At 38.9% G+C, this 15,943-nt stretch overlaps 1 protein-coding gene across 2 annotated transcripts in view; it reads right to left on the bottom strand.

The window, feature by feature from the left end:
* The window catches only part of NYAP2 (neuronal tyrosine-phosphorylated phosphoinositide-3-kinase adaptor 2), a 154,201-nt gene that overhangs the window by 26,289 nt on the left and 111,969 nt on the right, over positions 1-15,943 (bottom strand). For both annotated transcript variants that reach the window (XM_075201948.1, XM_075201949.1), the window contains exon 4: positions 11,913-13,001. In XM_075201948.1, coding sequence (XP_075058049.1) covers positions 11,913-13,001 — 1,089 coding nt within the window. The remainder of the gene's footprint in view (positions 1-11,912; positions 13,002-15,943) is intronic.

Here is a 15,943-nt window from a genome sequence, read left to right as displayed (position 1 = left end):
TGGAGGTGCGGTGGTAATACGTGGAAGTGATGGCAAGTGAATAGCTAGGCTAGGGAAACTCGGACCCTCAGTTCCTTAGGCTGGCATCATGGGTAATCTTTAAGTAATAACACAAACTTAAACATTATAACATAAAAAAACAAGGAATTTAACGGAAAGCCACAAAACATGGATTCATTTTATGTATATTTATTAACTTTTCCTTTCTTAAATGTCAGGTGATCATTTCAAAATACATCAAGAGCACCTCTGAAATGAAGAGATTAACGGAGCCATGATCTTCGTGGATCTTATTGAAGCAGTATCTTTTCTGTACTTACTTTGTTTCCTTTCTGTACAAAGGAAATAAAGGGAAAACCATTATGGTCATTAACTATGTACAGTACTATATTGTGTGTTGCATAGGGACCCAGAGGATGCTTTAGTCTATTCATTTCTGGTAGGATCAATTGAGGTTGCACTGCATACAGGTTTTTTTCTCTTTCAGTTTTTTCCTGTGTTTCATCAGGAGTGTTTCTTTCTAAATAAACTGCACTTACAGCAGGCGGCCTCTGGGGTCATGTGGGAACATAGAGCCAAACTGAAGACAAACAAGCTTTACAACTCATTTGACCCTGAATATATGTCTGCAGGCTAAAAATGAACAGATAAAAGGGGGATAAATTGCAAACTCACTAGATCCAAAAGAGCATCAATCCACTGATATTGAAAATAACATTTTCTTCCAACATCTCTCCAAAATAATAAAACAGACATTGATATCTATTTTAATGGACCCTCCACAATTAATTTCACAAATACTACACTATCACAGACTTTTATAATCCTAAAGCCACATTTTATACAAACTATCATGTAAAATCAATAACAAAACAGAGTAACTGGGGCGACAGTTGTTTTGGCATAGACATCAGTTATGAGTCTTGGGGGTGTAACTATTAGTGAAGATTAACGGATCATCATCCTCAATGATACAATAGCACAATGCTTTTAACGCACTCTATCACAGTAGTTGCCATCCTTATAAACTGTTTGTTTTCCCAGGACAATGTAAAATATACTATACAAAAGAAAAATTGTCTACCACACATACAATCATAAACGGTCCACCTGTATATTATGGTGATCTAGTACTTCACAAATAGATCTCAGCTTCAAATATTCAGGCACATTAATGGATTGAAGGAATGGAAAGGAAAATAACAGGCAATAGTGCAATATTGTTTTATAAAATCACCCGTGCCCAAACCACACTTAAAAAGTGTCTTTATACCAGAAAATTTTCTATCGCAAGCATATATCCAAATAACCATAAAGCTTCACCAGAAATAACGTCTTTAAGTAAGACAAAGCTCCAATTTATAAGTCCATTGTTATAACAAATCACACGTGACACACAGATAAATTGCCAACATACCAACATTCATATATCAAAGCAGATATCTCCTCTATCAACGGGTTTCTTTTAAATCCAATTCTCTTTGGTGTATTTCACATCACTCATTGTGAACCAAAGTAAAAAATATAAAATAGCAACATAGTGTAATACCCTTAAAATAATTTATTAAACAAAACAAAAACAATAATGCACGTACATCAAAGCATATGGAAGCAAGAATTAAGCTGATGGAAAGTCCTTCTGATATCTCATGAAGAGGTGTGAAAAATTCTTGTCACCACACAATTCTTAACATTAAAGTAAGATAGGAGGATAGGTCATCAGAAATAACCAAACGCGTTTCGTCCCAAAGATTTTAGGACTTCCTCAGGGAGCATGTAGTAGTTGGAGATGCTGAGAGCCAGGTTTAGGAGAGTACATGCAGGGGTGGGGGAATACTAATTTTCAAGTAACACCAGGTTGTCATCCCTGCCGGACCCTCCTGAAAATCATTCCAGCTGCCGGCAAACACAACATATTAAATGGCAGAATTATATCTGCTTACAACTGTCCATTTAGTAGACAGACAGTTCCCAGTTTCGCAACCTTTCTTTTCTCCATATTATCCTGTTTATGAGACTGAATTCTATATCTGCAGTTATGTATAGATTAAGTATATTAGCAAACCATCTATACAATTTATAGGGACTTTGCTGTGGGAGAGGCGAATGTAAGCACACCACGCACATTTGCATCTAAGGAGCCCTTGATTACAATCATAACCTTATAACATGTTTTCTGAAATTCGTATAATGAATTCTTCTTTTAAATAAATATTAACTTATATCATTTCTATTTCCAGGCACAATGTTTAAAAACTTTTGAACGAGTATTTATAACCGGTATTACCCCAGAAATTTAGGTACAGTTACCATCTGAATGTTAGCATTCATCATGGATATTATAATACACTGCAGGGCCGTAACTAGGGCTGTGCGACAGGGGCGACCGCCCAGGGCGCAACGCTGAAGGGGGCGCAATTTAGGAATATTTTAAGTTAATTTGGTTAAAATTGAGGGCTATGGGGGCGGCATTTGTCTTTCTCGCCCAGGGCACTAGAATTCTAAGTTACGGCTCTGTATTACACTGCAGCATGTTGCGGTGTGTGATCATGTGCAGCAAGATGCGTTTATGATAACTGGAATCAGAAAGTCTGCCTGTATGTGGATATAGAAAAAATAACTTACTTTAATAAGAATTGTTAAGTGTCCCTCTTTGGCCATTTGCATAAGTAGGAGGTAAGGTATGGGTTAGTGTATGGGGAAAACCAAAGTAATTAACAGATAGTAAAGTGATAGCAGTCTTCTTCTTTTCACAGTATGCGGTCAGATGTTCAAGCAGTAGCTAAGTAATAAGTTACTGTACAATCCACAGTTTATGAGTGTCCTAGAGCAAGATAGTATCAGTGCTAGGTGATTTCCTACCAAAACATTGCCTCTATGCTTTATTAGAAAAAGGACTCCATGAAATGGGAACTTAATTAGTTGAATGTAATTATCTTTTATTGGAATTTAAATACTATGGACTACACAGAATATAACACATTATCCCCACTAATTCTAAATAACATTTCAGCATCAAAAAGAAGTTTAAAAGAATTTATTAAATCTGTTTTTCCTCATCACCCTCAGTCTGCAATTTTAAATAGTGCCTGCAATTCATAGTGACAAAGGATTTTCAGTGACCTTCAACACTGAATATTATTAGTAAAATCTATTTACAGCACGCATCAGCTCATCCAGTAATATGAAGAACACAAACTGCAGTCACATCTTCCCAGTCTGATAGTAAAACCATGCAGATGTAACATTCCATTTCTGTCAAATGCTGAAGACTGCCGTTAATTGCAGGTGAATTTATTTCATCCAAATGCATATGTGAATAATTTAGATGGAGAACTGTGTGTTAGAGGGCAATCTGGTCATGTGATTTCCTGCTACTGTTCTTCATTGCTGTAGAGAGCTACATTCGCTCCAGGTAGCTTGCAGGTTTTTTTTACATATTTTAACTGATCTTGGAATGATGAAATAATTTAATCATTTTGAAATAGTATATAAAATATGGATCTGCGGATATGATGACCTCATGCCCCAATTTACATTCCAACAAAGCTTAGACACCCTACCGTAGAATCATCTTTAAAGCAGTGCACTAATTCACACAAAAGCTTTTATATTCAATTAAAGCCAATGCAAACCAAAAACATGCTTTGGATAGGCTGGTTAGAGCATTGAGAAAGCCTTATTAAACATGTTCAGTGTAACATTAAATTACAACCTTGTTGCTGTGCACCAAGGGTACCCTTTTGGAAAATGGATTGTCCTGTTCATTTGCTAAAAGCATTCAGCCTTAAAGCCAACCTATTAATCATATTGTAGTGATTACCTTTGTAAAACATATGTTCTTAGATACATAGACATATTCATATTTTTATATTTTATTGTTATTGTTCATTATTGATGGAGAATTCATGTACTGTGTTAGGTATTAAATAATTACCAGACAGGTCAGACACTAAACTAGCTATCTGGATAGGGCTCCCATTATAATTAATCAAACATATAAGACAAAACATGAAGTGATATATATAGAACGGGAAAACTTTATGCTTTTTTTCTTTACTTAGGGTCCTTAGTTATGGATTTAGACTGGTCGTACAGTAGTATATGTGAATGATGCATTTATCCATCCAAGAAAATGTAGTTAAATAGCGATATATAATTAAAATAATTGAGCTCAAGATTAACTGGACACCTTTAAGGGTAATGGTGGAGGTGGGCATGATGGGGGGCGGGTCTCCAAAATGCGCGTCATTTTGTACCCGCCCTGTGATGTAATGATGCAAATGCATCATTTGACAGTGGGGGGCGGGACCAAACGTAACGATTCACTGGGAATCGCGGACTCCCGGGAGATTGCCACACTCTCCCGGGAGTCCGTGAGACTCTCGCAAAATGCGGGAGTCCGGGAGAGTTGGCAAGTATGTATTTAACACAATAGCTTGTCTACAGAGTTACTGAAAATAAAAATAGTCAAATGTGCTTCAAAGAGACACAGAAAACCTAAACGCATAAACCTTTAAAATTGCCTACTCATGGTTTCCGTTTTTAACAAACTTGGGGAATTGTTGCAATATTTCAATATTTTAACAAAACAAGAATAATTAAATGAGCAAGAAACCACAGAAGTGATTACTTATTAATAAAAGTTACACACTTTTAGATTTCATTATCCTCAACACTTCCATTGATGTATTTTGTTTGATGGATTCTGCCCTGCCATCAGAAAAGCAATAATGCCAAAATTGAAGAAGTGATTGGATCAGACAGCAATATCCTGGAGAACAAAGCTGCGATCACAATGCAGGTCAGTCTTCGTGACTGATAATAATCAGTAGCAGCAGGACATGGAAGGAGGAGTAATATGCATATACATGTGTGGCGTGATGTCTTTTAACCCTATATTTTTACATGGTGTCTGCTACTGCTCCCACATCAACATGTGAGATGATACATATAGTAAACAAAAATATTCTATACAGATACAGATATAATTTGGTATATACTGCTTGGTCGTTGGCTTTTTGCTATTGAATCTAGAAATAAATAAATCTAAGTGCCTAACAAACAGTTTGAATAATTCCTGAAATATGTCCCTATTTTTTGTTTTTGCCCTTAGATTCATATACATGACTTTCTCAAATATTCTGTTATTTAAAGTACCTATGGAAAAGCTCTGGACACTTACAAGGATATATGTCTCATCTCCACTCAGGTTTCTAAACCCAAAGAACTCTTTACTATATTTAAATCACTTCTCAACCCACCCACTGCACACCCTCTGACAACCTGTGACGTACTGCATCACCACCCATTTATATAGCACCACTAATTACACAGCGCTGTACAGAGAACTCACTCACATCAGTCCCTGCCCCATTGGAGCTTACAGTCTAAATTCCCTAACATACACAGACAGAGAGGGAGACTAGGGTCAATTTGATAGCAGCCAATTAAGCTACTAGTATGTTTTTGGAATGTGGGAGGAAACCGGAGCACCTGGAGGGAACCCACGCAAACACAGGCGGAACATACAATATACAATATATTTAAATATAGATATCTATACTTCAAGGACAAAATTGATAAAATCCAACAAGAAATGTATTCTCTTCCACGAGCAACAACCTGCTCAATTCCTTTCCCGTACCATCAGGCACTTTATCTTCTCTTTTTGGATCAAATGAAAAGAAAGTATTTACTCTCTTCTTCTCCTCCCACTTTATTACCTGTCCACTTGTTTCATCCCCTCACAATCAATTGCTGTCTCCTGTGCTCATCTCAGCCTTAATTAACATTAAAATTAGAGATGGGCGGGCTCGGTTCCCCGAGAACCGAACCCACCCGAACTTTGCCTATCCGAGTCTCCCGCCCAAACGAAATCAAGGCAAATCGTCATTGTGACGTATTCGGATTTCAGAGCTCAGTTCTCGCGAGATTTGAAAAGCATAAATACCCGCCTACACAGCAATACATCGCCATTTGACAGAGGGTGAGAGCAGGGTTAGGTCAAAGGCTGTATTAGAGCAGGGACAGAGCAATAATTGTACACCCTATTTTTTGTATTATTATTTAAAATCTAATCTATTCAATTCTATTATTATTACCAATTCTATTAGCAATTGTTCGAGCAGGGAGACAGAAGGATAGAGGAGGCGTTTTTTGTTGAATATTTTGCACTACAAATGCTTTGGGGTGTCCCATATTCCCCAGTGTGAAACACTAATTTTTCTGTCTGTCAAAAGTGATATTTATCAGCAGTAGCTATACAATTTTTTGCACTACAAGTGCTTTGGGATGTCCCATATTCCCCAGTGTGAAACACTAAATTTTCTGGCCGTCAAAAGTGATGTTTATCAGCAGTACCTATCTATACAATATTTTGCACTACAAGTGCTTTGGGCTCATTAAAATGGAATCAAAGCAGTCCACATATGAGCAGAATCAGCAAGCCGGTGCTGGCACCAGTCCTGATGGTAGTGTTTCCAGTACGTCATCTGGTAAAGCCTATGTAAAAGTACATAGTCTTTTTAAATCAGGGAAAAGAACACACACCCAAAAAAAAATGCCAACATGCCATTCTACACACGCAGTATCAAAGAAAGAATGAGGCCTTTACCTTTCTCTATTAGTGGCAGATCAAAAAATGTTACTGAGCCTTCTTCTTGAACGGTCACTTGTGACCAAGCAAGACCAAGTAATTTGGAGTCTAAAAGTGGTGCACAACTACTGTTACGCGTCAAAGCCGAGCTGCAAGAAAACAGTAAGGCATTAGAGGATAATGTATGTTCTGAATCAGAAATGACACCAATCCCTGTGGAGAGTCCATCCACCAATGGTTTGTCTAATCGTGAGCATTCTGTTTGTGTACCCATAAAGGAGGGCCCTTTCAGCAGTTCTGCTGATGTGTGCCTGAACAGCCCGAGTGTAGCCGGTGATACACCAAGTGAGGATGACACTTTGGAATTAGAAGAGGATGAGGGTGAGATTTGGGTAGCCGATGAGGGCGCTGATGAGGATGCGGTTGATTGTGTAAGTCCTGCATCAGAGGCAGCAGTGTCGCACCAGTAGCAGCAGTTCTGGCATGTGAAGTTCTGGCACCAAACACAAGCAGGGATGACGCTACTATTAACATGCAAAGGATGGTGGAGGGCCTAGCAGGAATTAAACTGTATTTTTCCTAATTTGCACTAATAAGGTTTGGGTGTAATATACACCCAAAGACGAGTGCTCAATTGCTAAGAGTCATTGATGAAGAGGAAGAAAAGCAGGCTTGTCTGTAGAATTTGCAGACAAATTCTACTGCGTTATATTGGTAACACCCAAAGAGAAGAGCTCCATTGCTCCATTGCTAATTGTAATAGCTGAAATAGAAATAATAGGGCTGACAGTCTTGGTCTAAATCTGCAGTTACATTTTATTGTACTATAGCTCACTCAGAAACAGGAGAGGTGGCAAGGTTTAGTGATAATCTTCCTCAAACAATACTAATTCATCCCACCATCATAGAAGTCTGTGTAATATGATGTAATTGCCGATAATGGCCTTCCAAATGGAATTACTAGTTGATTTTAGGGCAGAGCTGTCACAATTTTTGGCCAATTCTTTTACAGCAGAGCAAATATCAAAATGTTGTGCGGACTCATCTGCATCACCACTGGGTGTCTTGGGAAAGCAATTTTTTTACAACAAGCAGTTGCCAGAAAAACTGAAGGAGAAGACGTCCAAACAAGATGTTAATAGCTCTTGGATCCTTGCGAAGCAAATTAAGTATTTAATCTACAATTAAAATATAGTTAGCACATTTACTTTGTTTTATTTCACACGTTAAATTTCTGTAGCTCCTTGTCAAAATGTATTATTAAGGCAATCACTTGACTCAAGCTAACCGTGTCTGCACTCTCTTCACAGGTGACTACTTCGCTGGACTAAAGTACATTCCCCTCAAATGCTAGTCTTCTTGCAGCTTCCTACAAATGACCCTAAATTTTTCAGGGGCACAAAGAGCATCTCCTGCATGTCATTTTTTAAAAGTTCTGTAACACCAAGTTGATTGTGTGTGCAAAACAGAAAATGTGATGGAATTCAACCCCGCTGTAATGCTTGAACAATATTGGGGTCGTAATCAGAAATGACATATCCTCAGGAGAGTCCAAGCAGGATTAGCCATCTTTCAATGACATCCCTTAGTTTTAGGAACAGATTGTCAGCTGTATGCCTCTTAGTGAAGCTGCTGATACACAGAGTAGCCTACTTCTGAAAAATGTGACGTACTTGGGTACATGCTACTGCTGTCCCTGCTGGTGAAGGCGAATGACCAAACCAGTGGGCTGTCACAGTCATATAATCTTTACTTTGCCCAGTTCCGCTTGCCCACATATCTGTGGTTAAGTGTACAGTGGGTAAAATGCCATTTTGTAGCCCAATAATTAAATTTTTAGGAACCATCAGGTACAGGTGGGAAATAGCTTTTCTAGTAAAATGGTATAGTGATGACATTTGCTAACAGGGACAGAACACCTCAGTTAAATGTCTTAAACCAACTGTATTAATAGTGGACATTGGACGCAGATCTAACGCTAGCATAGTACCCAGGGCGTCTGTGATCCGCTTTGCGACTGCGTGACAGGTTTCATACTTGCTTCCTCTTGCAAAGGATTGTTTAACTGTAAATTGTTGGTTCTGGGGATATTGATGATGAAGGTGTTGGGGGTGTAGATTGCAGGTGCTAGACTGCTTGTTGTTATTTTTTGTAACCTAAGTTTCTGATTTACCCAACAGCTTTCCAAGAACTCGCTGAAAAATTACGTAACATGGATGAGGATCCTAGTGTGGTTTTAAAAACGCTACAAATGGCTAGACAACTGTTGTCAGGATTTGTGTAAAAATAACTCCACACTTAAGAGGTGGATTTTTGGTCTTATGCCCAGGCATGACAATGGCCTTTTTCTTATCACTGGCAAGAACTGCAGTAATTTTTCTTTTAAAGTGTATGAAAATCATATTGTGAGCTAGGAGGTGGTCAAAATTGAATGGAAATGACTGGTAATTAGTGTTAGTGAGGTTAATAATAATGTAGGTACAAAATAATACCTAAATTATGTTATTTTAGCCCAAAAAAATGTATTTTTTTTAACAAATTGCAAAACAAAACCAAAACCAAAACCAAAACATGCAAGGGCGGTTTGGCAAAACCAAAACACGATGGTAATCCAGATCCAAAACCAACCCAAAAACCAAGACACGGGGGACAGTGAGCATCTCTAATAAAAATGTATATCTTTCCATCATTATTCATGCATTTGGTACTTATATCTATTGTGAAAAAAAAATACCTAAATTTGACCCAATCTCTCTCTCAGGTTCATATCCCATCTCTCAACTCCTATGCCCCCCTAGGCTTTTGTTCCCAACTCTCCACTGAGATTGCATTAAGTGAGGTGGTCAATCATTTGTTCACTCCTAAACCTAAAGGTTATTACTTACATCTAATTTTTCTGGACTTCTCTGGTGCATTTAACACTGCTGACCCCTCTCTTCTCCTACAAATACTACATTCCCTAGATCTTCAGAACATGGTCCTATCCTGGTTCTCATCCAAATTATCAAACCATTAGTTTTAGTATTTGTCTCTCTGGATACACCACTCCATGCTTTCTCAGTTGGCATTCCACAAGGCTTGGTGCTACGCCCTCCACTCTTCTTTATATACACCATGTCTCTTGGAAAAATAATAAGCTCTATGTGGATGATACCAAAATTTATCTTTCCTCTTGGGACCTCTCACCATCTGTGTTGGCCCAAGTTACTGAATGCCTTTGTCATTTCATCTTGGATGTCCTCTTGCCTTATCATAGTCAATCTTTCAAAATCTGAGCTAATAATATTCCCACCAGTCAACAAACGCTGCCTACCTGATATCTTTATATCTGTGGACAACTTGTAAATAAGCCCTACTCCTTGAACACGTTGCTTATGTGTTATCCTCGACTTGGAACTGTCCTTTTTTTTGCCCTCATCATGTACATATCCAAATCTTGTTTCTCTATATATGTAACATTTTCAGAATATTAAAAAACTTTAATTCATGTTTTCATTGTTTCCTGCATTGACATACAAAGCCCTTAATAAAATTGCACCAACATTTGCCTTTTCCCTTGTCTCAAAATATCTCCAAACGTGACACCTCCTTTCCGCCCAAGATCTGCCTCTCTTATCCACATTCATTACTGCTTCCATTCCCAGTTAAAGGACTTTTATTGAGCTGCACCTACTCTGTGGAATTTCCTCCCTCATACAACAAGACTTTCGCCTAGTCTCGAAACCTTCAAAGTTCCCCCTGAAAACTCACCTCCAAGCTTATCAAATTCCCAAGCCATCTTCTTAACCTCCCTAAGTTATTCTATGTGGTTACCACTCTTCTACACAGATTACTCAAATTTACATTTATCCTACTTCTACAGACTAAAACCTTTGACCCCTGTCACATAGCACCACTAAGCTCTTTTTCCCATTGCAGTCTGACTGAACCAATACACAGTATGTGGCACTTATAGTGGCACCTCATGCATCTTATATTTCTACAGATTGTAAGCTTGCGAGCAAGACCCTCTTACTGATTTATCTGTCTGTTAATACCTAGTCTCGTTACAATTTTTGTCCCCAATTGTGAAGCTTTGCAGAGTATGCTGGTGCTATATAAATACATATTTAATAATGACAATAATAATAATAATAATAATATTAATAATAATAATAATATACAGAAGGAACATGCTTCTTATAGATATATATACGGCGCAATCTGGCAACATCTGAAGTGAGGTGAACCCACCAGATCACACAACAATAACCATTCTCTCCATTGTATTTCAGTGGTAGCAAGGCTGGGTTAAGCTTTACTGGTGCGATCAGTTTGCTGTGATTTGTAGCTGACACTCCATCACACAATTAATTTAAAAGAAATAAGCCCCATCTGTATAGACATTAGCAAAACAATTCAGCAAGTTTCTGGATTCACCAGATTTTGTAAAGTTTTGTTAATTGAAGAATATCTTGGGTAAAGCTTGTCTTAAAATAACCAATAAGAATGCAGGGGGCACCACATGGATAGTAAAAACTCAATGCTATTAGCTTTTTAGAATAGTATTACACAACGTTTCTAGGTATTAATAACACTGATATTGGTAACCACTCAACTCATTTGCGTTCAAATTTGTGAGTCTCATGTGCTTTACTATGTGACTATAGAGTAACAGTTAGCAATATGCTGCCTATTCATTGCCCTTCTGACTACAAGCCTCCTAAATCTGACCTCTTCTCCCCCCCTCCGACATCTGTATTCTACCCATCTCCCACAGTTCTCTTTTTATTCTGCACCTTTTGTAATTCTCTTCTTTCACCACTTCATGCATCGCTCTTCTTCTTTGTCATTTCCTCTATTCATCCCACCTACTGCCTTCACGCCTCCTCTTGCTTCCTACTGTCTTTAACAATTGTATCTAATATACATTTATTATATGTATATTTATTTTTCACTATGTCCTTTCATAGCTTTAGATTTAGCATCTAGTAATCTTTAAAAAATAATCATATAAGTGTTTTGTATAATGTATTACATGGTGAAGATGCATTCATTTTATGTGAAGATATCTGCAAAAAGAAAATTAAGTAATCATACCCAACTTTTAATTATTTTAGAGTACCGAGCATGAGTCAAATCACGTAACAGATTTGTCATAGGAGACTGCAAGTGAGGGTTACAGAAAAATATAAAGTAGTTTTTATTAATTAAATCTTATGTGTTCTTTTAAGATGTCTGAAAATATATATGTAATTATACCAAGCAGTTTTAAAAGTGGTCTATACTTTATATGAACGTATTCTATATAGTACACATACTATCTTGCACTTACTCTCAGAAGGTTCTTTAGAACGTCTTCCACTGGAGGGCTTCCTCAGCAGACTCCTTCCTGAGGTAAAGAGGCTTGATAATTCTTCAAGAGGACTTGTTGGTGTTCGGGAACGTGAGCTGCTTTGAGATGAACAATAAGTACTGGTAGATGCATTGATTGACTTCCCTTCTTGTGGCATGTTTCTAGAATGAGGCACTGATGGAGAACTTCTTGATAAACTTCCTGAATTCACAGAATCATAGGGGGGAGGTCTTTTGAGGCTTAGAGGAGTCAGTGACCTACCTATGCTCACAGGAGAGGGAGAAGCAGAATGACTTTTAGGGTAACCATGTGGAGACTGTGTTCTGTATGTGGCCGAAGGATGTGGTGGTGAAGATGAATGACCAGATGAAGTAGTTCCATGGGACACAATGGTTTGGTCTTTTTCTGCTTTCTGATGTGCTGGAATGTGTGTTGGAAGTGGTGATGGTGAAGCAGCTGCTTGTTGCTTGATGTAAGACACATTTTCCAATACAGGAAGCTTTGCCACTTCAAGGGGAGTTAAAGGAGATTCATCTGAATTTGGTGAACATTGCGCTGGTGCTGGTGGAAACACCAACAAAGGAGGCCTTTGAGAAAGTAGATTTGGAAATGGAGGGGGAATGTCACAAATCTGGCCCTTAGGAGTTGATGGCACTGAGGACTTGGTGAATTCTAAGTCAGGCACTGTGGGCGTAGCACACTGAGAAGAGCAACTAACGTGATCTAACTCATAAAGATACCTGGTATCTTGTCCTAGATCATCAAATATGGGGTATTTCATTTCTTCGTAGACTGCCTCACATTGGTCTTCCGCATCTCTCTTAAAGTCCCTTAAAATATTTCCGACCATTTCTATATACACAGGTTCATCATCCTCTCTGTCTAGAGCAGCACTGCTGATGTGGGATGAAGATGCTTCTCTAAACAAGCTACTTTTCATTGGACCATGCTTTTTAATGTATGTCTCATCAAATGATGTGCTAAGATGAGTAGTTGGGTTTCGTTTGGGTTTTGGCGGAGGAATCTTCTTCGTATATTCATCACTGTGAGGTCTTTGCTTTGCTGCCACTGAGAAATCAAAGATAGAAAATTTTAAAGACAAACATGTTTCTCACGCTGTATTCATCTTTTTGAACAGATCACTGTCTATCACATCTTCTACAATGTGTATATGTTTATTAACACGGGCAGCACATTTAATGCATAATGATTTTAAAAAATGCATATTATGATATTCACACACACATATATATATATATATATATATATATATATATATATATATCTTCAATGCATGTACAAGTGTTAATATATTGTATTATATTGATGGCGACCGTCTTCTGCAGTGACCTTTATTGGTCGTACTGGCCAGAAGTTTGAAATTTTAGTGTGCATTGTGACAAAATGAGTTTGATAACCCTGTGAGCATGTCTCATTTCTCACATAATGTGAATTATAGCAAATACTTTTTATAGCCTTCTTTTGTTTCCCCAGCTCACCAGACTATGACTGCATTGTCCAATAACATGTGGCTAAGGGGACATTGTAGTTCAGTGTACATATGTATATTGTTTATTGTATATTGATGACTTGAAGTAATGTTATTCATTGTCCTTAAACTGAAGCCAGGAGGGTTATGGGTAAAGATCAGGTGGTGTCTAGGATACAGGTGAGAGGGCTTGAGCTGCATTCATTCTCCCCCCTCCTTCCTCTACAGGAAGCATGGAACAGCTGGGGACCCTGTGACATCACAAAGTAGTGTAAGGGGTTAATTTTAGGAGGGGCTCCCTGCTACCTTATCCTTGGAAGTAGGGGAAGCCAATTAAGCATCAATTGTTCTCCTTAGGACTAGTCCAGACGTTCTGTCTGCATCCCAGCAGGGGGCTTCTGTGAAAGGACATCTCATCTCCACTGCCCTGTCCAAACCCCCTAGTCCTGCACTGGCCAATGGGGAAGTAGAATAGATGCAGGGGTTTGTCCAGGGAGGGGAAAGACTGTGGAAATTAGACCTGTGATATATAAGGAACAACTCCAGGGGGGAGGGGTGTTCATGCTTGGATTTCATTCAGGAAGGTGCAAGATGGAGTTTTGAATTGTCGTTTTCTAACTCGAGTCTATATATGCAGCTGAGAGGGATCCATGGGTCATGAAGTCTGGACAGCAGGTGACTATATCTCCTTAAGTTATTGGGGTAAGGGATAGATGATGTGGTAAATCTGACTGGCATTTATTTACTGTGTGTATATAATATTCTAGTGTTGTTTGTATAACAATAAATATACTGTTGTATTTTTATAACTGCATTTTGCCTGAGTGACCATACGAATCCTAGAAGGTACTGGGTAGCACTGGGCCAGATAAACCCGGTATCTTCACATTTTTGGTGGCAAGCAGTGGGGTCACTCAGTCCCAGGTCCTATCTGGGTAGAGCTGCAGGGGAACTGTATCGTGATACATTCCAGGGCTCTGCAAAGCAGTTAGCACTAGAAACCAGTTACCACATTATCCTGAACTTACTCCTAAAGGCTTTAAGGTAGAAAGTGTCACGAAAAGCGTTGTGGGCTTTAGGCGAGGGAAGATGCCGTCTAAGTGCCGATTTGATAAGGGGAAGCGCACCCCGCCAGAGGAGAGCGGAAGATGGAACCGTGTCTCAAAGAGAGGAAATCACAGTGAGGTGATCCCTGGAAGTAAAATGGGTGTGAGCTCTAGGAACAAGAGAGCAGATCACAGCCCAGTGTTGAAAAAGTTCCCAAAGGAAGGGATGAAGCAGTCCAGTACAACCAGGAGAAAGGTGTACTGGGATGAAGGACTGTGGGAGTGTCTGCAGGATGGGGATATGGATGTGTTGCACCACCCCACCACAATGCAGCACATTTTGGATTATTGGGATGAGGAGTGCCCAAAGATTATTATGTGGGAAGGAGCCAGTCTACAGGAGAAATTGGAGAACCTGTTGGATGTGTTCCTAATGTTGAAAGAGGAGGCAAGTGCCTGTAATTTTCAGGATGAACCAGCATGGGATGATTTTACACATGAAGTTATTTGTACTATGCAGAATCTGGCCAAGGGAGAATCCAGATACAACAATAATCAGCAGTACAAACAAGACGTAAATGGACTATTACAGCACAGGGACATGCCTGATGAATCCCCTGCAAATGTATTAATAGAATCTGTCCCATTAGCAGATTCTACAGATCCACTAGAGACAATGAGTATGGAGGAGCTGATAGTGGAATGCCAGATCCGGGGTGTACCTTACCTGTACAGCACACACATGGATATCCTGAAACGTTTGTTAAAAGATCAGGAGAATCCCATCAATGCCTTTAGTGTTTATAGAAAATGGATGCTCACTTTAGGTCCCCACATACCTCTCTGGGAACAAATGCAATGTCTGCAACAGAGTTTTGAAGAAGCAGAGGATGAGGTATGGCGGCAAGGATTTACGGACACTGAAATGTGGCAGGATCAGTGTTATCGAGTGAATACTGAAAAATGCCAATTGGAATATCTTTTATCACACTCTAAAAAGATGGCTGCTCAGTCTGTTAATCAGGGGGAGGTCCATCCCAGTGGATTAAATACAGTTGCCCAAGCTACTATCTTGGGGGAGACTGGAGAAGAACTGCTTGGTGAGGATGTTGTACCTCTGACTACTCAGAAAGGATTAGGAGAAATTCTCCCATTTGGTGACTTGGATGGAAAAGAGCTACCAAGTAAGTACCATGTAGTAGCATCTTCTGATAATTTGCCAGTGTTATTGGAACCTGAGACTGTGTCTGAGTTAGAACAGAATTACAGAAAAGACCAGTTATCCATCCCTGTTGTGCCTGAAAAGAATTTGTTTAATGAAGTAACGCAGGATACCGCATGTGTGCTCTCCGGGGCAAGTGATGTACAGCTTTACCCAATTGTGACAGAAGAGAATCATAAACTTGCGCAACATATGATCTCAGCAGAAATCATGTTTACAGACTGTAGGACAGAATTAATGGGAGAGGATAAAG

This window comes from Mixophyes fleayi, chromosome 3, assembly GCF_038048845.1.
Source record: "Mixophyes fleayi isolate aMixFle1 chromosome 3, aMixFle1.hap1, whole genome shotgun sequence".
NCBI classification, from domain to species: domain Eukaryota; kingdom Metazoa; phylum Chordata; class Amphibia; order Anura; family Limnodynastidae; genus Mixophyes; species Mixophyes fleayi.
Note: the sequence above shows the minus strand (reverse complement) of the source record. Positions and strands in the feature narration are given on the sequence as shown.